The sequence below is a fragment of the Oncorhynchus tshawytscha genome, linkage group LG13, assembly GCF_018296145.1.
Source record: "Oncorhynchus tshawytscha isolate Ot180627B linkage group LG13, Otsh_v2.0, whole genome shotgun sequence".
Taxonomy (NCBI): Eukaryota; Metazoa; Chordata; class Actinopteri; order Salmoniformes; family Salmonidae; genus Oncorhynchus; species Oncorhynchus tshawytscha.
The window spans coordinates 49577621-49602695 of record NC_056441.1 but is presented as its reverse complement, the minus strand read 5'-3'; the positions used below and the strand labels follow the sequence as shown (position 1 = coordinate 49602695).

At 46.5% G+C, this 25075-nt stretch overlaps 1 protein-coding gene across 1 annotated transcript in view; it reads left to right on the top strand.

The window, feature by feature from the left end:
- Nucleotides 1-630: 630 nt before the first annotated feature.
- Nucleotides 631-25075, top strand: part of LOC112244682 (histone-lysine N-methyltransferase 2A-like) — a 53863-nt gene continuing 29418 nt past the window's right edge. The window contains 11 exon segments of the mRNA XM_024412412.2: nt 631-1011; nt 13934-14006; nt 15834-19198; nt 20024-20201; nt 20444-20678; nt 20799-20863; nt 20948-21207; nt 21210-21510; nt 21734-21813; nt 23740-23979; nt 24756-24902. Coding sequence (XP_024268180.2) covers nt 766-1011; nt 13934-14006; nt 15834-19198; nt 20024-20201; nt 20444-20678; nt 20799-20863; nt 20948-21207; nt 21210-21510; nt 21734-21813; nt 23740-23979; nt 24756-24902 — 5190 coding nt within the window. The 5' untranslated portion in view covers nt 631-765.

Below are 25075 nucleotides of genomic sequence, written 5' to 3'. Positions count from 1 at the left end.
TTGTTTATGGCGCAATTAAATAAATAAAAACTTAAGCCTAGCTACTTCCTGATAGAAATTTAACCACTTGTATGTGTAGTCGCAGTTATATTTTTTATTTGGTCAAATACCTAGCTAGTTGTTTCAATCATTGTTTAATTAAGAAAACGTATCTATTTTTTGTTGTTGCCAGTCTACACTTTCGAACTAACGTTAAAATGTGGCTAGCTAGCGAGTTGGTCTACCACGTCATGTTGTAAGACACGGTCTAGCTAGCTAACGTTAGATACTTTAATTTCCAGTCTGCCATTTGGGATTCGTCGACTAAATGTAATATATGTATCTATTGGCATAGTTGTGAAGAACAGCGTTAGCTAGCTATTAGCTGTTCGTTAGCTAGCTACGACTTCTCTGCTCTGTTTGACTGCGAGTTCGTGGCTTTCTAGTTGGCTGGCAGCTACACATCTTTCGTGTGGGCTAGCGTTGGATGGATCATATAATTAGGAATTTAATCGGTTCTCTGAGATGGATCAAGCATCAGTAGCTAAGAACTGTTAGGTGTTTTTCCGGACCCGGCCCTGGAACCTGTTTAGCTATGCTATGGCTATACGCTTTTTGACTAGGAACATTGAATAAATGCATATTCGGGGCCACTTTATCTCCACCCCGCAACATGGATACGGATGTTTTTCACCGTGGTGAATGGTGCGGGGGTTATGTGAAACGCTGGTTTAGGGCTACGCCCACTGAGCTCTCTGATCTTAGGGCAGACAGGCAGAGTGTAAAATGGCGCACAGCTGTCGGTGGCGGTTCCCCGCTCGGCCCGGAGGGAGCAGCAACTTAGGCACCGGGAGGAGAGCGGGCCGAATCCGGGTCACTGCCTCCCTTCGAAGTAGCACAGGGACCCACCCGAACACGGCTGGGCTCGGACCCGGCTTTGATGCTGCGTTACAGGTCTCATCTGCTATCGGTTGCAACCTGCAGAAATTTCGGGATGTTTTGGGAGAGTCGAGTGGTTCAAGCAGCGGGGAGGTAAGTGAAAGACCAACTTGATTGTGGTTGGTTGTTAGCTAGCTTGCTAACGTGAAATAGCTGCAATGAGAAGTGTAACATGAAGTGTCGAACACGCGCTAGCTATGGTATAGTACCAAGGAGTTATGTTGCTGCCTCCGTATTCGGTGTTAAGAGTGTGACTCAACTTGTCATCGCAGAGTAGTTAACTTTTTGTTTGGCCTTGATCCCCACACTGGGTATCAACATGCTTCAATCCATGTGCTGTTACTAACGTTACGTTATCCCTTTCACATTGATTCACCACACAAGTCACAACAAGGAAGCCCGTTTAGGATCAGTAGCTATCTGAGTAGCACCAACGGTACTGATGTTGTTTATAGTTAAAAGTAGCCTGGTGACTTTCTAGACAAAATTTGGCCAAAGTGAATTCATTATTGTCTGTCTAGTTGTCTAACATTGCCACAGAGGTGAAAATAGAGGGATGTGATATAAAGCTACAGTATCTGGTTAGCGGCCATTGTTGGCTTAGTTGTAGAGTGGTGACTTGTGGGGATAGAGCCTCATCATATCTCACCATCAACTCCTCTTCAGAGTTCAGGATTAGGTCCTACGAGCTAGTGTGATACAGTAACATGCTAACTTTAGCTAACGTTGGCTCAGTCTTTGGTACATTTCTGTGATGCTAGTGTTACATTGATTAACACTGTAGCATGGGACCTCCCGGTTAGCTAGCGAGGTTCCTGTTTGAAAACAAAACATGTCAATTTAGGGAGGACAAGTTAACAAGAATCAAAAACATGAAGTTCAGGTTAAGGCATCTAGCTACCTAACGTTAATTATACTCCACTCATTTGAATTGCAATAACCTAGGAACGTTAGACAATTTATTTTGCAAACATTGACTAGCTTAGCATTAAACACCTATAGTAAATCGAAGAGTTCAAGAAGCTGTCGTTATCCATAGCTTGCTGCGAGGTGTCAGTTCAATGCTAACCATCGAACGAGGCTATTTACCTTGCCTAAATGATCAGCTAGCTACTATTCGTCTTTCTGCCTTGATCCACGCTTCTAAAGTTGCTAGGTAGACGCTACAATAGTTAGAAACAACATTGTCGATTTAGATATTTGGGTATGGCTAATGGTCGGGGTATCTCGCTAAGTGATGAATTTGAGCTTTTGTAGTAAGACTCGCACATTTGGCTAAGTGTTTAGCTCATGAACCTAACGTTACCATGCTACGCACTACGCCACGGTAGCTAGCTATTGCTGATCCATAGGAAAATGGGAGGTGGACATGTTTTTCCCCGTCTTCACACAGTGCGTAGTATCAAAATAATGTCGGCATTGTGGACATCTGATGAAGTGCTAGCGAACTACATTTTTTTTGGTGGGCTGAGAATGGTTCGCCAGTGTCATGTGTGTTTGATGTGTGCTCCTCCGAATTCCATCTTTCTAAGTACTGACCGTAGGCTAGCGAGCTACAATAACGAGCCTTTTTTTTTTTGTCGGACCTTGTAATGTGGGGGTGTGTTCGGGTTTAGCGAACTACCATCTTTATTTTTTCATGATGAGCACGCGTTCAATGCAGTGGGAGTAGACCCTAGTGTTAGTAGAATCGGACATGGAGGGTAACTCAACACTTTATCAACGTTGTAAGATGTACTGTTATATTAGAGTACTTATTGGGGTAATTCAGGTTTGATGTTAAGAAAATATATCTTGAGGTTTCTCCAGTCCCTCACTCCCTCATGTGTGATTTTTCAATAAGCCCCTTATCATAAGAACTATTGCGGTATCTGGAAACACTGATTCTGTCCTGTGTGTGTTTACACGTCTCCTACCATCACTAGTAGATTAGCCGAAAGGTTAATATAATATACTTTGATGCTGGCCAGTGCTATAGAAATGAGTCCCTCTGTCTGGGCTAACACTTTTTTTTTTAAATAGGAAGGCAGATCAACATGTCCCCCTCTATCCCAAGACACACAAAGAGTGGGGGAAACACGCTGGGATGCAGTGGGGACATACGGCCAAAATCCCAGTGTAACTTGCCACTCATGGATGTTGCAGACACAGCATTGTGATTTCATTCAGTGGCTGTTGCGCCTGGGCAGGATTGTTCTGGCTCATCGCAGCCTGCTGAGCTCATGGAGCAGCCGGACACTGAGCCCCGCCTTCCAAGCAGACCAAATCCACTTCAGCCACACAGGGGCCGTCTGAGCTCAACTTTTCTTCTGACAGCTGCCACTTTGGAATAGATTAGCCAAGCCTTTTGGGATCTCTCAAAAGAGGGCTTGTAGACCATTGTTGTTCAAATTGCAGCATTTGTAGGCTATTGAATTGGCTATTTAAATGTTTATTGATCCAGCCAAATGATGGTTGTCTATTTAAGCGCCCATCTGCCAAAGGTGTCTTTTTGGGGACATTTGTTTGGCCTTTAACAAAAATCAGACTCACTTTTGTTTTGTCTTTAGAATCAAACCCCTCTCGCTTGACTCCGATTTAAGACCGATGTCAATCCCTCACACAAGTGCAGCTGAATAGATGTTAGCAAACTGAATGCTTTGCCTCACTGGTTTTTGCTAAATGTTGTTTGGGCGGAAGGGGTCCAGCAGGTGTTTGCCCTATTTATATGGCGGAGCTCCCGTCCCGGAGACAGTGTGTGGATCCAAGCAGGAAGCTTTGTCTGCTTTTATTCCAGCTTTCATGAAGTGCAGACGGCTGAAAGAGCACAGGCACTGATATCAAAGGGTGAAGAGCGAAGCCTCCTCCCCTAGGGACTACGCTGGGAGGAGAATTAGTCACAGACCCTCCCATCCACTGCTTTATTCTGCTCTAGCAGGCGGCCAAAGGGTTTTCACCTCTACTTTCAGGGCTGTGAGAAAGCCATCAATTGTGTGTGGGGTTGGTCCCCCATACTTTATGCCCCTTATTACACCTCGCAGGAGGCGTCTTCAGCTTTGTTTTGATTAGGGTGCTGGTCGGAGCTGCCTCTCTCTGCCACTGTGGGTGTGAGGTGTTGGGAACATGAGCCATCAATTCTAGCAGTATCTGTTTTTTTTACCCAGTATTTTGGCACCCGAGAGAGACGAATATCAATCTTTAGTGGGACACTCAGAATTCACTTTTTTTTTTCTTGAATTCTTCCGAGACTCCCGATTGGCGCAGCGGTCTAAGGCACTGCATCTCGGTGCTAGAGGCATCACTACAGACACCCTGGTTCGAATCCAGGCTGTATCACAACCCGCAATTGGCCCAGCATAGTCTGGGTTTGGCTGGTGTAGGAAGTCATTGTAAATAAGAATTTGTTCTTAACTGACTTGCCTAAATAAAATTTAAAAAATCAGTCATTGGCCAGAGCAATCTGACCAGAATTCCCCAGTGGCCTTTTATTAGGAATGTGCCACCGGAAGGGCATATACATACAGTATGATCTCCTCCTCAATTGAAATTCAAAGGAGGGGAGAAGTATCCATAGTAAATCGGAGTGAAGCCTCTAGCTCTTCATTTGGCTGCTCAGAGGTATCAAATCAAATTTATTTATATAGCCCTTCGTACATCAGCTGATATCTCAAAGTGCTGTACAGAAACCCAGCCTAAAACCCCAAACAGCAAGCAATGCAGGTGTAGAAGCACGGTGGCTAGGAAAAACTCCCTAGAAAGGCCAAAACCTAGGAAGAAACCTAGAGAGGAACCAGGCTATGTGGGGTGGCCAGTCCTCTTCTGGCTGTGCCGGGTGGAGATTATAACAGAACATGGCCAAGATGTTCAAATGTTCATAAATGACCAGCATGGTCGAATAATAATAAGGCAGAACGGTTGAAACTGGAGCAGCAGCACAGTCAGGTGGAAGTTGAAACTGGAGCAGCAGCATGGCCAGGTGGACTGGGGACAGCAAGGAGTCATCATGTCAGGTAGTCCTGGGGCATGGTCCTAGGGCTCAGGTCAGTTGAAACTGGAACAGCAGCACGGCCAGGTGGACTGGGGACAGCAAGGAGTCATCATGTCAGGTAGTCCTGGAGCTCAGGTCCTAGGGCTCAGGTCCTCCGAGAGAGAGAAAGAAAGAGAGAAGGAGAGAATTAGAGAACGCACACTTAGATTCACACAGGACACCGAATAGGACAGGAGAGGTACTCCAGATATAACAAACTGACCCCAGCCCCCCGACACATAAACTACTGCAGCATAAATACTGGAGGCTGAGACAGTGTGGATTTTGAGGGAAGGCTGCTCCAAATTACTATCATGAGAATATGATCAGGAGGCACATTTGTCTGTACCCAGCTCCAGACCTTTTCTGTTTTTATTTTTAATTTTTTAATTCTTGTAGCCCACATTTGAATAATACAGTTGTGTAGTACAAAATATCATGCTGTTTTATCCTGCCCTCCATTCATTGCATCAATCGCAATTGTTAAATAAACACAGATTGAGTTCTCCCTTTGCTCGTAATCTTATTCCCTGACCACGTTCAGAATTTTCAAACTGCAAAGCAAGTCTCTTGGCATACTTTTTCCCCCCTGACACCTCTCGATATTCACTCGGGGTTTTGCGCAGTGATGTACAAGGACACTCTGAAACTTCAAAAGGCAGATGTCTCGACAGATAATTATACAGTATGAAATTATTTAGAATTCTGGGGGAAGCGTCAAAGTTTAAACTTTTAACAATGCTAGTAATTAAAGGGGTACTTAAGGTTCTCTAGGCATTTAGATAGCTCCAAACTTCCAAGTTGAATTCTACAGCTTTCAAATATGCCAGGGCTGAGAGTTAATGATCAGTTGCACTACATGATGTGGATATATGGGGTTACAGGGATGGCAGGCAGCCATGTGTGTGTGTGTGTGGCGCATCAGCAGTCCTGAAGAGCAGAGCAGCCCTCAGTGACTCTAATTTACTCTGCGTTTTAAAGGGAGCTACTGCTGGGACTTCTCTGTCTGGTGTTTTAAAATGACAGATGTTGAAAGTAGGTGAATACATTTTATAAAGGGTTAGCTGAATAGAGCTAACTAGTGTTTTCTTCTGATTCAAGAACCGTCACATTGGGCTTCTCACCTCGCCCACATACACCCACTTGCTAGTGATGCAAAACCGAATACCTTAAACCACTTTTACATCCGCTCTGATAGTTATGTGCTTGCAAGGGACAGGCCCAACTAGCAGACCGGAACATGAACATCTCCGCATTGAATTGGACTTGTTGCTCTGTTTTAGCTATTCTACGAGGCAATTCATGATGTGGAAATGTAGGTTCAAATTAGCATGTTGTGGATGGGAAACAAACACAAGCAGGAGTAAGAAAATGTGGAGTCTGAGTAGACGACAAAAGCTTTTGTCACCCTCTTCTAACAAGAGCCTTCCGACTAGGCTATGCATGCTGCCTTTCATCCCCTTTCTCCCTGACTGTACATTCTACATTTTTATTTGTTTTGTAGACACTCTTATTGATTTAGTAGACACTCTACATTATGGCCTTGCTCAAGAGCACAGACATTTTATTTTATTTTTTTCCTTTTTTTTTCTTCACCTAGTCAGCTCGGGGATTTGAACCAGCGACCTTTCGGTTACTGGCACAATGTTCTTAACCGCACGTCTACCTGCCTTCCCCTGTCCTAGCCGTAGCAGGTGGCTCCCTGTCCTGCAAGCGAGCCCATAAGCCTTTTTGGTTTCGCAGCATGCTGCTCTCCCCGGGTTGCCTGTGGGCGCGGAGTGAGTGTGTGCCTCTGTAGCGCATGGCTGGCTGCACGGGGAGTGGGAGGCTTTTAGTGTGTGGGAGGCTTGTTTAGATTGGGATTTAGCTTGCTTCTGTGCGAGCGTGTTCAACCCCAACCCCTTTTCATCCTCGCAGTCCCCCTGGAGACATGCACAGGCTCAGTTGCTGTACCAGGTGGTCAAGATGCTGCCCCCCACCTCCCCCTTTTACACACACACACACACACATCCTCCTTTTCTGCCCATCCCCCTTTCCTCTTCCTCCCCTCGTGTTTTGGCTCTGTTGTTTACATCTTGCGGTGTGGTTCATGCGAAGGGAGGACGAGTGTTTGTGTGAGTGCCAGAGAGGCAGAGCTGTGATGTCATCGAGCTACTCGCGTTTGTCACTTTCCACCCCCCTTAGTTCCATGCAACCAACCAACAGCTTTAGCAGCCTGCCTGAGAAGATGCTGAGAAACACTGCCTGTATGAACTGCAGCACAGAGTCAATCAGTGTCAGAGTTGAAGTGAGAGATGGATCGATCTAAAAATTCAGGTATCGGTGGGCAACATGATTTAAAAATAAACTATTTTAAAACGGCAAAGCTGGTCATTTGAGGCTGCTATTATATTGCAAATGATCAACACTTGTCGTCACAAACAAAAATCTAGGCTATATGCCAAATTAAATTGCAGCTGACCGAATGTGGCCTAATCACTATATTAATAGTAAATGTGATGTTAACAAGTTGGCTGTGCTATTCAGGTTGGAGTTAAAACTGTAGTGTGGACTCCTAGACAGCAGCTGCTCTACAAACTGGGCCGAAGGGACTTAAACTGCAGCCCCACATGCTGCTCTAAATAAAGATTATGAAATGACACACCCCCACTCCTCTGACACGGAGTCACACAAAAGACTTCCACGGGAACGTTGAGATATTAATCTCACCAGCCCTAGGGTTGGGTGGCTGTGGATGGTCTGTGGGGGTAAGGCCTAGCAAAGATGGGCATCTAAGGACTTTTTTTGTTTTCTGACATGCATATATGAGTTGTCTTTGGCCTCTTAACTTGCCCAGTTGTCCAAGTCTCTAATGGTCAGTACTGCTGACTGTCATAAACAACAATACTTGTGATAGTTAAGCTGACAATATAATATAAGTTTGCTGATAAATTTACAGGCATTTTGCAGTTCATGAGCAGAGTCCCTCCTTGGTGTTGGAGGACATTGAGTCCGTCTGCCTCCTGTTTTATCTGCTTTCTCTATAATTACTGTTACACACTCATCCTGTGGCCCAGACATAATTACAAATGGAGGGTCCTGGAGACTGAGTAATATTCAATTTCTGTCCAATTCCAAGTGAGCGGAGCGGATCTTTAATTGAATCAATCCAAGGACACACTTCCTGGTGCTGTGATTGTGACTTGTTTATATCCTGATATAAAGTATCCCACACCCCACCGTAGAGACTGCACTGATTAGGTTCACCATCATCATGTACAGTTGTAGATGAGGGTTGTGTCCCATATGACACCCTATTCCCTGTCTAGTGTGCGACTTTTGACACACGTAGTGTTTTAAACCGGCATTTGAGACGCAGCCTAGTCAACTGAGAGATCACTATTAGTCATGTGTAACATGCTGTTTGGGTTGCTTTGGAATTTTTGAATTCCGGTAACTCCTACAGATGGCCTCGTTCACTGTGCCTTACCTCAAAATTTAGAAGAGAGAAACATTTAAGAGGAAATTACAATAAGTACCCCAATAATGAATGTGTGTTATGTCAGGAGATGAGTCATCCAATCAGGCCCTCTCAAAGATGACCTGACTGAGTGGGTGACATCACAGCAGATGTTAGGCAGCCTAGCAACCACTGCTGCTATGGATACCTGTGTGCTTTGATGGTACTTCCTGGAAGTGAAGAGAAACAAATGTCATTCTCAACAGTGCAATAGATATCATTAAATACATCTGTGTAGCCTTATGACTGCCTGTGGCCATCAAATGCTATAAGAAATGTTTCCCCAAAGATTTTAGAACTAAACCAAGGTAGGCCACAGCTTGTCGTTTCAAATGGGAACAAATGAGCCATAGTGGGCAGAGCCAAGCACGAGCTAGATCCGATGGCGCGTTCTAGCATACATTAGCATATTTCTGTTGGAGAACGTCTGCTCTGAAGTGCGCGTGTGCAATAACTCAATTTGCCTTTGCATTCCTTTTTAAACAATGCCATTTTTTGCAACTTTGTCAAAGGCTAATATCTACAAAACCTAGTCCACTCTGTTGGTAACCGATTCTAGTTTTGGGAACAGAACTGTATTGAGATCAAATGTTTCATCGATAAGTACATTTGCAGAATGTTGGCCCAAATCCATCTTCTGAATGCCATCCGGATGCTTCACATTTTATACATCTGATAAAATATCTAGCTCTAGCTTCTCTATCTAGCTATGCTAATAGGCTTATTCAGCAATTTTCCTTTTGTGGTATAGGCTACGAAAAAGCCTTTAGTTCACAGGGGCCCTGTTAACGCAGAATTCTGTGTTTTTCACACAGCAAAAAAGAGTGCCTAAGAAATATCTTGCTGCTTTTGTTAAAACCTCTTGATGCTACCCATCCCGGATCCGGGATCGTGACTACGGCTCAAGCTCATTAGCATAACGCAAAATGCGAAAAAATATTCTTAGAAATATTTAACCTCCACACCTACACAAGTCCAATAGCTCAAATGAAAGATAAACACCTTGTTCATCTACCCAGCAAGTCAGATTTCTAAAATGTTTTACGGCGAAAACATAGCACACATTTATATTAGACCACCACCGAAACAAAAGGCAAGCGGCGGCCATTTTGTCCCAGAAAATATAAAATTTAAAAGTAGGATTAAAAAATAAATAATTCACTAACCTTTTGAAAATCTTCATCAGATGACAGTAATATTACATGTTACACAGTACATTTTTTTTTTTTTCAATAATATGCCATTAATATCCATAAATCTCTGTTTACAATGACGACATTTCAAAAAATGCTACTCAAAATGTCCGGAGAAATTATGATAGCTCCGACAGATAACGTCAGATAACAAGCAATAAACATGACTAAATATACATGTTCTACATATAGTTACAAAGATGCACTTCTTCTTAATACAACCGCTGTGTTACATTTATTTTTAACGTTACAGAATTCGTTCACTAGTCTATGCTATGAGTCGGCGCTCAGATATTAGCAGTGTCTCCTCTACGTTTGGAGTCCACAGAAACCCAAAATAACCACATAAATATTCCCTTACCTTTGATGTTCTTCGATCAGAAGACGTAGAAGGAGTCATACTTACCCAATACATCGTTTGGTTTCAAGTTGTGCGTCTTTGTATTAGCATATGCTAACAGCTTCAGCTGAAATGCACCCAAAATAACTTCTGCTCCTTCTGGTCCCGCACTCTTGCGCATCAAAACTTCAAAATTACATATTATATGTCGACTAAACTGGTCAAACTAAGTGCAGAATCGAGCAAAATGATGTTTTTATCATGTAAAACAATGATAATCGCGAACAAACGAACCGGCTTCAAATGGTGTCTATTGGAAAAGAACGTTCCCCAAATCGGCCGCGCGCAATAGAGTGCATGTATTTGAGAGTGACCCGGGCATTTTCGCCCGCCAAAGGATGAGGGAGCGCGAAATTCAAACAATGAACGTGCCAATTGAAAGCGGACATCGCGCTGAACAAATACATACTGTTCCCAGATCGGTAGCTGCCTGGGAAGGGTGGGGGCGATGACGTCAAAGTTGACCCAACTTTTCTCTTGACAAGAGAGAGTTTGGGAGAAAGGCTGCCCTGAGAGTTCTGCTTTACATACAGACATAATTTAAACGGTTTTAGAAACTTTAGAGTTTTCTATCGAATAATAATAATAATTATATGCATATATTAGCAATTTTGGAAAAAAATATTTTCAGTTTACTATGGGCACGCACTTTCTCCAAAGGGGGCAGTATTCAGCCATAAGCTCGAGGTTAACGCATCTTAAATTATTCTTATTAGGGATGAAAGATATCGTAATTGGCCGATATTAGCTAAAAATGCCACATCAGTATCTGCTCTAACGCCGACGATAACCTCTTTTGGTGGGTGAACCGCTAGCGGGACACCTACGACAACATCCAGTAAAATTGCAGAGCGGGAAATTCAAAATACAAAAATCGTAATATTAAACATTCATGAAAATACAAATGTCATACATAATTTAAAAACTTAACTTCTTGTTAATCCAACTGTTGTCAGATTTCAAAAAGGCTTTATGGCGAAAGCATACCATGCAATTATCTGAGGACAGCACCCCACACGCATACTTTTTCAATTAGTACAGGCGTCACAAAATCACAAATAGCGATTTAAATAAATCACTTACCTTTTTGATCTTCCTCTGTTTGCAATCCCAATGGTCCCAGCTACATAATGAATGAGCGTTTTATAGTAGAATAGTATGTTCAATAGGGAAGATAAATAACGAAGAGCGAGCACCTCATTCACCCACCAACAAGGCTACTTTTCTAATGAGACACCTTGGAAGAACTACAACTACTTGCTCATTTACAAAAAAAGAGCCTGAAACCCTTATTAAAATCTTTACATCTAGTGGAAGCCATAGAAACTGCAATATGGGTCCTATCTATTTGTATTTCCCATAGGCTACCACTGAAATGGCCTGTGACCTCAAAAAAAAAAAAAAAAGAACTGGATGGATTTTCCTCGGGTTTTCTCTTGCCATATCAGTTCTGTTATACTCAGACATTATTTTAACAGTTTTAGAAACTTCAGAGTTTTCTATCCAATGCTACCAAGTATATTCATATCCTAGTTTCTGGGCCTGCGTAACGGGTCACGTCAGTCATCTGAAATTCTGAACAAAAACCGGTCTCCAAAACAGGTTTTAAAAACCGATGTGAAAGCTACCGTGCATACCTATATAACGTAATAACTGCACGTGAAATGTTGCGCTACACGTGCAACACAGGACTCCTAACCCAGCCCACAATGTCTGCTGTGTAGATCGAGCAGTCATTTGAAAGAGTAAGACATTTTTCAGCGAGGCAACTCAGCCGAAATTCATTAAAGCAAAGATAATGGAATTCATTGCCCTTGACAATCAACCGTTCTCTGTCGTGGGTGATGTTGACTTTTGCCGACTGGTCGAGCATCCGGTACACACTACCGAGTGAGCTATTTTTTTCAGATGTTTCCTTACCGGAGTTACACAGTAATAGCGTCACTGCTATTAGCTTCACGACATGCATACTATGGAATGCCGTTTGGGTCTTTGCGTGTCAAAGATAGTAGCACTGTCAAAGCTGTACAAAAAAAAGTTTGTTCGTGGCCGGTGTTTGCAATACCGCATTGGTAATAAAGCATAATTTGTTTGACCACAACTGCTGGGGTAGCTAGCTAGCACCAATGTAACCAACCTGAAAACAATCACCAGTGGAACCTGCAGTCATTTTCATTATTCTTAGCAATGATTTAGGGATCCTTGTGAGTAAGTATTAGCTAGGTTGCCACTTGTTGTTCGTCTATTGAAATTTAACTTCAGTATATGAAAATAAATAGCTAGTCAGCTACTTCACCCTGTTTCCCAAGCAAACATAAGCAGCCAGATAGCTTCATCTGGCTAGTGATGCTCGACCGGACCGGGTTATGTGTTGTGAAGCTAGCCACAATAAGAATTAGGAAAGAAATGAGTGAAAGAAATACGTTTGGTTATGTTTTACTGGTAATGGGGATTTATGTAAATTCCGACAAAATAACTTTTGGTTAGTCTGTGTGTGTGACCTTTTCTTTAATTAGGCAAGTCAGTTAAAAACACATTCTTATTTACAGTGACGGTCCGGATGACGCTGGGCCAATTTGTGCCGCCCTATAGGACTCCCAGTCGCTGCCGGATGTGATACAGCCTGGTTTTGAACCAGGGACTGTAGTGATGCCGCTTGCACTGAGATGCAGTGCCTTAGACCGCTGCGTCCATGTGTTTGTGTGTGAGCTATTTAACTGTACTAGAATGCTTAAATGGCCGCAAAAATTGTAAGTATCGGTTATCGTATATATAGGATATATAGGATATCGGCCAAAAATATCATATCGGTGCATCACTACTGCCTGACATCAGAAAAAATTTTGTGTTTCAGTTGCGCTTCCCCAGGATGGGAATTCACTAACAGGCATTATATCAGCAGACTGCGCTCTGACTGTGTAGCTACATTTCTCTGCTACTTTTCTCGCTGTAGCCTACTTTTCTCAGGTAAAATGCCAGATTAACTTCAAGCCAAACAGAAAATGTAGCTGGATACATAGTTCTAATGTTTATCATTGAAACAATCATGGCCACGAATAATTTTTGCACAAGTACCTTGCTTTTTCAATGTAAGCTCATTTACTTGTGTGGCTCCTAGCCAAATAGTGTTGCGCTTCTGATGAAAATTAAGATTTTCTGCTGTATTATGTTTTGCGCTAATGTATTTTCTGTGAAGGGAATAGTATATTTGCATGCCCCTGATCACTCTTATTGAAGAAAAAACAACAACTTGGCTTTCAGTATAAAACGCAGGTGAAATGGTTTAAAACGCAGATTATTTTTAATTTTTTATGCTCTGCGTTTGAAAAGGTTGATTTCTGAACTCTAACGCGGACCCCTGCTTCAATTGCTCTTCTTGGCTTTTTTCCACCTGGCCTCTTATTCAGATATTTTAGATGGTGAGACTTTTTTCCCCCTGAGCGTGCCTAATCAGCTTAGCATTTACCTAAGACAGGAAAATGCTCGACTGACTTGTGGTTTTGGCTTTACTGTGTTACTCAGCTCCAAGTTGGACATTTTCAAATTGAGAATGTCTAACGTTCTGACAACCTTCTCCAGCGGGTTTAGGCACCTAATCTGGAAAGCATAGGGAAACGGAATGACTGGAACCTGACTGGAGTGAGTCAGCAGCCTGGTGAAAGTGAGATGGGACTACTGTAATTTTAAGGGGACTAAACTCTTCATTGTGAGTGGTTTCAGTACAGGGATGACTGAAGTGCACAGCTAGGCCTGAATATTGTCTTTGGATGCTTTGAATTCTGAATCAGTTTATTCATTCATTACTTTGACCTTAAAAAAAACAACACTTTAATCATGCTGTTATTCTATTGAAGTATTTCGGCAAACGTGTTAACGATTTGGTCAGATTTCATGTTTCTTGTCTTTTCCCGCCATAGGAAGGAGCGTTTGGAGGCTTTGGTACAGTCAGTGAACACCGAAGAATGCAGAGTCAGTCGAGGACGTTGGCAGGTGAGGTGTTTTTATTTATGTACACTACATGACCAAAAGTATGTGGACGCCTGCTCGTCCAACATCTCATTCCAAAATCATGGGCATTAATATGGAGTTGGTCCCCCTTTGCTGCGCCACTCCTCTGGGAAGGCTTTCCCGCTAGATGCTGGAACTTTGCTGCAAGGACTTGCTTCCATTCAGTCACGAGAGCATTGGTGAAGTCGGGCACTGATGTTGTGCGATTAGGCCTGGCTCACAGTTGACATTCCAATTCATCACAAAGGTGCTTGATGGAGTTGCGGTCAGGGCTCTGTGCAGGTCAGTCAAGTTCTTCCGCACTGATCTTGACAAACAAATTCTGTATGGACCTCGCATTGTTCTCGGTGGCGTTGTCATGCTGAATCAGGAATGGGCCTTCCCAAAACTGTTGCCACAAAGTTGGAAGTACAGAATCATCTAGAATGTCTTTGTATGCTGTAACCGTTTAGGGGCCTAGCCCAAACCATGGAAAAACAGCCCCAGACCAATATTCCTCCTCCTCTCAACTGTAAGTTTGGCACTATTTCTATTTTATTTAACCTTTATTTTAAAGTCAGTTAAGAAAAAATTATTATTTACAATGACGACCTACCAAAAGGCTTCCCGCCTGGACGAGGGCTGGCTTTAGAATAAAAAATATAGGACAAAACACGCATCACGACAAGAGACAACACTACATAAAGATACCTAAGATGACAACACAACATGGCAGCAACACATGACAACATGGTAGCAACACATGGCAGCAGCACATGGTACAAACATTATTGGGCACGGACAACAGCAAGAAGGTAGAGACAACAATACATCATGCAATGCACCCACAACTGTCAGTGTCTATACATTCGGGCAGGTAGCGGTCTCCTCGCATCCGCCAAACCCAGATTTGTCCATCGGACTACCAGATGGTGAAGTGTGACTCATCACTCCAGAGAACGCATTTCCACTGCTCCAGAGTGCAATGGCGGTGACGCTTTACACCACTCCAGCCGACGCTTTGCATTGCACATGGTGATCTTTGGCTTGTGTGTGGCTGCTCGGCCATGGAAAACCATTTCATGAATCTTTCGACGAACAGTTCTTGTGCTGATGCTGCTTCCAGAAACAGTTTGCGACTTGGTAGTGAGTGTTGCAAGCGAAGACAGGTGGTTTTTGCATGCTTCAGCACTTGGCAGTCCCATTATGTGAGCTTGTGTGGCCTACCATTTCGTGGCTGAGCCATTGTTGCCGAATCCACTAATTTGAAGCGGTGTCCACATACTTTTGTGTGTGTATATACAGTGCATTCGGAAAGTATAAAGACCCCTTTTACTTTTTCAACATTTTCTTACGTTACAGCCTTATTCTAAAATGTATATATTTTTTTAATCCTTGGGAATTTACACAATACCCCATAATGATGAAGCGAAACAGGTTTTTAGACATTTTTGCACATTTTATAAAAAAATTAACTGAAATACCACATTTACACATGCATTCAGACCCTTTACTCTGTACTTTGAAGCTCCTTTTGGCAGCGATTACAGCCTCGAGTCTTCTTGGGTATGACACTACAAGTTTGGCCCACCTGTATTTTGGGAGTTTCTCCCATTCTTCTCTGCAGATCCTCTCAAGCTCTGTCAGGTTGAATAGAGAAAGTCGCTGAGCAGAACCTCCCTTTTAATGCCCAAGATATTGGAATGAGATGTTTGACAAGTAGGTGTCCACATACTTTTAGTCGTGTGTGTGTATATATCTATCTCTCTCAAAAGTAGTAAAGTAGCCCCACTTATTTGAAACCCATTATTTTTGTTTGTTTTGTACCAGTTACTCCCACGCAGGAGAAGAAGCCCAGAGGCCGACCCCCGCGGGCCCTGACTGCACAGAAAGGGCCCGCGGGCGCCGGCCCTTCCCCCTCGCCTTCCTCGGGGAAACCCGAGGGCCAGGAGTGGCCTGTGGAGAAGGCCAAGCGGCTGCCCGGGAGGCCGCCTGGCTCTGGAGAGAAGAGGAGAGGCCGTCCTCCGGCCTCTGGCACCCAGAGAAGTTTGCAGGCAGGCAGCCATACAGACAATGACAGCAGGCAGGTGGAGCAGGAGCACAGCTCCACAACTACACACCGCAAGGACCGGGACGAGGAGAGGAAAGCCACAAAGAGAACGCCCCTGGGCTCTGTGCAGCAGCACGACACAGAGGCCAAGCCTCCCAAAGCGAGCCGCGAATCCAAGGTGACCAAACTGAAGCGGCTGCGGGAGGTCAAACTGAGCCCACTCAAGGCCATCGCCAGGAAGTGTGTGCCGGTGCCCGGTGTGCCCCGGCGCAGACGAGGACGGCCTCCATCTGCCGAGCGCCTCAAAGCCGAGGCTGCTGCTGCCCAGGCCTCTTGTTCAGAGGAAACCAAACAAAAGTCCTTCAGCGTCCGCCGGGACAGAGATACGGACCCCCACACTCCTCAACAGCAGTCTAAGCTCAGGGCGTCCCACTTTGCTGAGGAGGACGACAGCCCCGACGTCCACAGCTCCTCAAGCCCGCTCCCCTCATCCTCTCCCTCCAAGCTGGGCAGGCCACTGAACCTGAGAACCAGCCCTCGCCACATCAAGCCCGTGCGCATCGTTCCCCCCTCCAAACGCACTGATGCCGCAATCGCCAAGCAGCTGCTGCAGCGCGCCAAGAAAGGTGCGCAGAAAAAAAAACTGTTAGAGAAGGAGGTGGTTACCATAGGAGGCCAAGGGGTAGCAGCCATGGAGGCAGGCATCCGGAGGAGGAGGAGAACGCAGCTGAAGAACATCAGGCAGTTCATCATGCCCGTGGTGAGCACTGTCTCGCTGCGCATCATTAAAACCCCAAAGCGCTTCATCGAGGACGAAGGCAGCTTCGGTGCCTCTCACCCCCACATGAAGATGGCACGGTTAGATGCTGTTCCGCCCCCCGTCGCTGCCCCCCATCCCGCTTCGGCGGCCTCCCCCATGCGGGCGTCTACAGCTGCAGTCGCCGCTGCTAAAGCTGTGACCGCAGCTCCGGTCGACACCATCCCTCCCCCGCCTCCCACTGTCACACCCAGCAGGGCCACGGCCGTGGCGGCCAGCCTGCTCAACAACAGCTGCAACAACAGCACCAGCAATGGGCGCTTCAGCAGCAGTGTCGCCTCGTGTGGCTCCAGCGCGGTGTCCCTGCACTCATCCCAGCTCTCGTCGGGTGAGTCGTCCCGATCCAGCAGCCCCAGTCTGGACGACTCGTCGTGCGACTCCCAGGTTTCGGAGGGCACTCAGGCCCTGTCCGAGCCTGATGATGAGCATGACGACGAGCGAGACCACTCCCCATCCTCCCAGGGAGAGAGGGAGGGGGACATGCTGCACTCCTCCAGGCATCCGTCAGAGCCCGAGCCGGAGCAGCGTGTTCTGATTGAGCGGGGCCGGAGGGGCCGCAGAGGGCAGGGTGTGGGCAGGGGCAGCCTTGGGGCGAGGGGAAGAGGCAGCCTGGTCACCGGAGGGAAGAAGGCTATCATCAGCCCGGCCACGGGAGTTTTGATGTCCAACTCTCAACAGGCCGCCTCCGCCGCCTCTTCGTCCCCCCCGCCCCCCCCTCTCCTTAGCTCCCCGCAGCAGGCCCAGTCAGGCTCCAACACAGCGGAGCATCACCCCCACTCCCCTTGGATCCTGCCCCACCCGTTTCTCCAGGGCCAGTCATTGGTGCTCTCCAGCCTGCAGGACAAGCGCAGGTCCATCCTGAGAGAGCCCACCTTCCGCTGGACATCTCGGTCTCGCACCGATCAGCAGTACTTCTCCTCCGCTAAGTATGCCAAGGAGGGCCTTATCCGCAAGCCTATCTTCGACAACTTCCGCCCTCCACCTCTCACGGCTCAAGACGTGGGTCTAATGCCCCATGGCGCTGGTACCGGGGCGGTTGCTTCAGCGGGTTACCCGGCGCCGGGCGGTGGGTCCGGGGCGGGCACCCGCCTGTTCTCTCCACTACATCACCACCACCACCACCAGCAGCACCCCTCGTCCCGCTTCGAGTCGCCACTCCAGAAGCGTAGCCCCCTGCTGCGCGCCCCGCGCTTCACTCCCAGCGAGGCGCACTCGCGCATCTTTGAGTCGGTCACCCTGCAGTCGTCATCGGGGAGCAGCCCGGGATCGCTGTCTCCCCTCCAGTCCTCCCCCAAGTCGGGCCGGTCGGTGAGACGCAAGAAGAGGACAACCCCGGGACCCCTGCGAGGTCAACCCCGGTCCCCCTCACACTCCATGACCACGAGGAGCAGCCAGCCAGGGGCCCCGCCCGGAAAAGGTCCCTCTGAACCGTCTGTACTGACAGGCTCCATCTCCACTGGTGCCAGCAGCACCAGTAATTCCTCCAGCTCTCTGCCCACTAGTGCCTTAACGCCTGCTGCTTTCAGCACCTTCTCACCGGGCCCCCTGGGCCACTCCACACATGGACCTTCCTCCTCCGACGGACATAGAGCAGCCGGGAGCCTTGGTGGTGCGGGTGGCAACTCCGCTTCTTGCTCCTCTTCCCAACTCTTCTCTCTCTTCACTTCCAGACCCCAGGAGACGGGCCGCGGTGCTGGGAAAGGGGGGAGAGAGAGGAGCGCCTCGGCTTCCCGGGACTCTGCTCCTGTCAAGGAGAAGGAAAGGGAGACCGAGAAAAGCAGAGAGCGTGAGAAAGAGAACAAAAGGGAGGGCAGAAAAGATTGGGAGAGGAGAGGCAAGGCGTCCACTCCAGACGCCTCTCCCAATAGGACACCCAGCCTGTTTGCCGGGGAGGGGCAGGAAGGGGAGGAGTCTCTGACCTCCCTCGCTCCTAAAAAGACACCTGGGAGGAAGAAGTCTGTTCCTGTGGACTCGGGTACAGAGGCATCACCTGTAGAAAGGGCTGCAGTCCACTCCTCTATCCCCCTTATCTTGACCAAGGGCCGCGCCTCCAAAAAGACCCGGCCTTCGGAGAGGGGGCCAGAGGCTGAACTTGGGGAGAAGGAGAAAAGAACATGTGTCCCTGCCCAGCAGGCAGGCCTTCCCCCGGGGCAGACCGGCTGCAAGAAGCCCCCGGCGGTCCCATCCTTGGGCTCCATGCTGGCGCACGCCGAGAAGCAGCCTGTGGCCGACAAGCGGGTGGCAGGCCTGCTGAAGAAGGCCAAAGCGCAGTTGTTCAAAATCGAGAAGAGCAAGTCGCTGAAATCCCCAGACCATCCTAAAGTTCAGGTTAGTTCCCCTCTTCCTCCCCCGCAGCCTCTTCTCTGCTGACTAGGGCTATTTCTGTTGGTTTACTTGAACACGGAAAGGGTTTTGATACGTTTTATTGCTGTCTCCTCACAACCACAATGAAATCATTTGACATGATTCTGAGAATGTTTGCTGCCATCAATAGCACTGTGAGTGTTTTGAACACCGACTGAAACTTGATAGCAGGAATGTCCCTGAAAGGGGTTTATTCAAGGGGAATTCTGCCAAACCACGTTGTACATTATGCATTATGCAGACAGATGTGCACAAATATATTCTCCTTTAGAAAAACCACCCCCAAAAGATGTGTATGTATTTAAGAGGACTGTCGTCAACTGGTAAGAGAGCCTTGAGAGTGATGGTTTACAGATTAGGGCTGTCACGATACCAGTATGGTGATACTTGATTTTCCACCAAAACAAAAAGAACTTGAAGCAGACTGAACTCTGCTTCAAGACTTTACTGTATGTAAATGATTGTATGGTAGTCTATAGCTTGGAAAATAAACAAAATGTGACTGCGATAACAGGCTATGTGTCTGCAACATAACTATTTTCCTCAAGAAATGTAAGTCTGCTTCATGCTTTGCTTCCTTTCCACGAATCTGCATAGCTTGTCAATACTGGTATTGGGACAGCCCTATTACAGAGTAGCCCCTTTCAGAGTCTGATTTAGAGTTAACATAATTAAAAAACTTTTTTTTTTTTAAATAATCATAATTTAAACACAGACCCAGAATTCGGCCACTTTCTCGAGCCAGTGGAGTTTTAACTGTGCAGATTTGTTTTGGCTTTACTCCACCAGAGTCATGAGAGCGACTCTTCGGAGACGTCGGTGCGAGGGCCGCGCATCAAGCACGTGTGTCGGCGCGCCGCTGTGGCCCTGGGCCGCAACCGGGCCGTGTTCCCCGACGACATGCCCACTCTCAGTGCCTTGCCGTGGGAGGAGAGGGAGAAGATCCTGTCTTCCATGGGGAATGATGGTGAGATCCGTGTTAAACGGGCACGTCCCCTTTTGAATATTTGTAATGAAGTATGACCCGCTCGCATAATCAAATGCTCCTCCGACAAATCAATGAAGTCGTGGCGTTTGATGATAAGGGCCGTATCTCATTCTGTTTCATATGTTCCTGGCCTGGCACCCCATTACAAGAGTGATTACCTGTTTCCACTTGGGACCTTTTTTGGATCCGTCACCATATTATGCTGTGAATGCTCCCCCCAGACAAATCTTCAGTGGCGGGCTCGGAGGAGGCGGAGCCCCAGTCCCCTCCCATCAAGCCGGTGATGAGGCACACCAAGATCATCCAGGAGGGAGGGGCGGCGCCCAGGAAAGGGCGGCGGTCGCGGCGCTGCAGGCAGTGTCCCGGCTGCCAGGTCCCCGACGACTGCGGAGTCTGCACCAACTGCCTGGACAAGCCCAAGTTCGGGGGCCGCAATATCAAGAAGCAGTGTTGCAAGTGAGTATGAGAAATTGAGAATCCTGTTATGTTGACTTGAGCGATTATCCCAGTCTCACTCATTTCACGCCACAATGTTTGACTGATGTGACTGACTGTAATGCTTGTATGTTGTCGCAGAGTCCGAAAGTGTCAGAACTTGCAGTGGATGCCTTCCAAGATTTTTCTCAAGAAGCAAGTGAAAGGTCTGTGTCTGCATAAAGCCACATTGTCTTTGTCATTCACAGTTCTCAGTGTAATTGATGGGATTGTATCATTTTTATTTTTAGGCAAAAAATACAAGAAGAAGAACAAACTGTCTGAAAAAAAGGAGGTTTTACACCCCGTCAAGGGCCCAACAAGCACTGAGCCCAGTCTCAAACAGGTCCCGCCCCCTTTGAAGGAGGAGCCTCTTCGCAAAAAGAGTGTAACCCCTCCCCCGAAGCCAGGTGAGGAGAAGCAAAAACAGTCACCGCCACAGTTGCAGTCCCCCCCAGCCGACAACCCTACCCCCCAAACGACCAGGCCCCCAGCTGCACCACCGCCCCTGGGCAAGACCAGAAACATCCTGCACCGGCACCCACGGGTGCTGCTAGTAGGAAGGAACGTAAGCCCCAGCAGCCCACCCCTCCCTCCTCCCCTTCCTCCTTCTCTTCTTCATCGTCCTCCTCACTCCAGAGCTCCCCCTCCCCACCAACACCCCAGCCCCAGCAGCTACCACAGCAGCATCAGAGGCCACAGCCCACCCAGGGGACTGCAAAAAAGGAGGGTGCAGGGGCTTCCAAGTCTCCGCCCACAGAAACCAAGAGGAAGCCCCAGCAGCAGAGCTTAGCCACGCCCATCACAGACACGGGTAGGATGAGTCATAGCATGAAATCTCCAATTGTAATGGTTATGATGACCCCTTTCTGAAATGGCTAGAATATAGCTGTTTTCCCTTGGATGTTAGTATATCCAACTGTTAACGCTATTAAATAATATAATTAAGTTTCTCTCTTGATGCGGTCTAAAGCACTGATTTGCTCTAAATGGGATAGTTGCTAACGTTGGTACTCTTATAACCTGTGTCTCCTCAGCACCCGAAGGGAAACAAATGAAGAAACAGGCATCTCGCTCTGTCCCACCACCACCTAAACCCACCAAACCAAAAGAGAAGGTATGTTCTGCACTAGGGCTGTTGCGGTGACTGTCTTACCACCACACCGGCAGTCATGAGTCATGACCGCAGTAAAATTCCATGTGATCGCTGAGTCACGGTAATCTCCTCTTATGCACTCAGGACTTGCGTTGGTAGTACCTAACTCGCTAACAACCATCAGGTCGCTAATGGCCTGATAATCAGGGCTCTATTGTCCATCTAACCACTCTGACATCAATGCAAATGCAATCAAAAGTCACAAACACTTATCATCAAAACAGTATCATGCTTTTAAAACTCATCTCACTGGGGGATGATTCATTTGAAGGATGAAGTTCAACAGCCGATTGAAACTGAGTGAAAAAACACACACACGCACACAGTACCGGTCAAAAGTTTGGACACAACTGCTCATTCTTCTTTATTTTTACTATTTTCTACATTGTAGAAGAATAATATTGAAGATTTCAAAACTATGAAATCGCACATATGGAATCATGTAGGAACCAAAGAAAGTGTTAAATATATTTTTGATTTGTTTAACTTTTTTTTGGGGGGGGTTACTAGCTGCAGAATGCTGTGGAAGCCGTGCTGGTTAAGTGTGCCTTGAATTCTAAATAAATCGCTGACAGTGTCATCAGCAAAGCCCCCCCCCCACACCATCATACCACCACCTCCATGCTTCACGGTGGGAACCACACATGCGGAGATCATTCGTTCCCCTACTCTGCATCTCACAAAGACACGGTGGTTGGAAGCAAAAATCTCACATTTGGACTCCAGACCAAAGGATATATTCCACCGGTCTAATGTCCGTTGCTCGTGTTTCTTGGCCCAAGCAAGTCTCTTCTTATTGGTGTCCTTTAGTAGTGGTTTCTTTGCAGCAATTCGACCATGAAGGCCTGCTTCACATAGCCTCCTCTGAACCGTTAATGTTGAAATGTGTCTGTTACTTGAACTCTGAAGCATTTATTTGGGCTGCAATTTCTGAGTCTGGTAACTTTACTTTTTTGGTTACTACATGATTCCATATGTTTTATTTCATAGTTTTTGATGTCTTCACTATTATTCTACAATGTAGAAAATAGTAAAAATAAAGAAACCCTTGAATGAGTAGGTGTTCTAAAACTTTTGACCAGGTAGGTAGGTATGAGAACCGGCAGAAAAGCGGCCTCCATTTGCTATTCGAGTGCATACGAATGACGTGATCACTTGACGAGAGAACAGCGCCTGCGACCTATCCTTCACAACTAAAGGTGCCAGATAACTCTAAATCTAGCATATAGGACCTGGTTTTTAAGTGATCACTTTTACGCTCAACATAGCCACTTCATATGCACACTTGCCCTAGAATGGGAAAAATGTCTTATTTATTCAGTTATATTCTTCTTACTATGCGATTAAAATAATGGCACGGGACTTATAAGCATATCTTGTCTGCTAAATGAACAAGCCTACATCCTATGGTATGGTGCGTAGCCAGAAAACATACAGTAGGCCAACTCATCTTCTTCTGAAATGCATTTTCTTCATATCATAATGGTTCTTTAGAACTGCCTAAAAAAGATTTATTGTCATGGTGTACATTTCTAAAATACATTTATTAGACTTTCTTCAATGTTGATGTTCCAAAGATGTGCATCAGCTGCTTGTATGTGGTGTGGAGGCCTGGAAATGTTAGATGTGTTTCTGTTTGTTAACGGTCAGTTACCGTGAGACCGTCAGTCTTTTGCATGACAAGAACTGGCTGACCAAATTCCATGACCGCCACAGCCCTATTCTGCAGTTCCCTTTATGACATGATGTTTTTTGTAAGGCGTTGCCAAAGGCAAATAAATGTCCATCTTTGGATGGGCAATTAAGTGATATACAATTATATTCCATGAGTCCCATGCATGCCACTTGGCCTTCATCCCTGACCCCTCTCCTCTACCTCCCCAGCAGCAGAAGCCGTTGGCCAACAAACCTGAGAGCAGTACTTTAAACTTGCTGAGCACTCCCTCGACTGGGGGCACCGCCAAGCAGAAAGTGCCCTGCGACGGAGTGCACAGAATCAGAGTGGATTTTAAGAAGGACCATGACGTGGAAAACGTGTGGGCCACGGGCGGCCTCGGCCTCCTCACCTCCGTGCCAATCACCCCGCGGGTCGTCTGCTTCCTCTGTGCCAGCAGTGGCAACGTCGAGGTGAGTCACGGGCACCACTTGCAAGCTCTTGCTCGCTCTACCAAGGTGAGGACCGGCTGGCCTCACTCTCAAAATGAGGGAAAAGGAGAGCTTCTTTGTATTTCAAAAGAACAATTGAATAAAGTGAGCTACTCCTCTAACATAACATGGTGGTACACCCCCTGGACAGGCTGCTAGTCTATCACAGGGTTGTACCGGACAGCACCAGCGGGCCCACTATGACATATCAAAGGCTACGAATGGGTTTGGAAGGTATTCAGATTTCCATACATATTCTGTACAGTATACGGTATTACCAAAACAATTTAGGTCGGAGGGGATTCTTGGTCCAGGAGGGGATTGATTGTCTCTGCTGTAACCAAGAAGCTTGATCTTGCCATCTAACCACTTGGCTAGCAATTTGGCAAACCAAATGCATAGCTGGAGCCCTGAGCTGGATAGAATCTATTTGGCACATCTTAGTTAACTTATAGTTAGTTATAAGCAGTGGTGTAGAACGCCCTGGTGAGGGTATTGATAATCATACCGTCGGAATATCTAAATACCCTAGTATAGTATACAGCAACAAACACTCAGATGGCACACATGCCACATGGTTGAGACCCATAGTGGTAGTCTTCAGGCAGTTCAAAGTGTCTGAATAATTCCTCTCTCACACACAGCCTTTTTATATCCACACATCCCACTTTAGTCCCCATTTTTATTCATTTGGAACTGACTGAAAACTCTCCACTGACTGTGTACTGCACCAACACGCCTCCCTCCTTCTCCTCCAGTTTGTCTTCTGCCAGGTGTGCTGCGAGCCCTTCCATCTATTCTGCTTGGGGGAGACTGAGCGCCCTCTGGAGGAGCAGTGGGAGAACTGGTGTTGCCGCCGCTGCCGCTTCTGCCACACCTGTGGCCTCCAGCACCAGAAGACTAAAGTAAGGCTCTCCCTTTTGAATGATTTGAGTGAGTAACACAGGCTATTTAGCAGTTTGAGATTGCGTATTTGTTTGTGGTCATTTCTTCTCCTGCTTGTGGAAAGAAACGCATGAATGTTAATTCACGAAGCTAAAGCGAAACAACATTATTTTGAAATCTCATAATGACACGC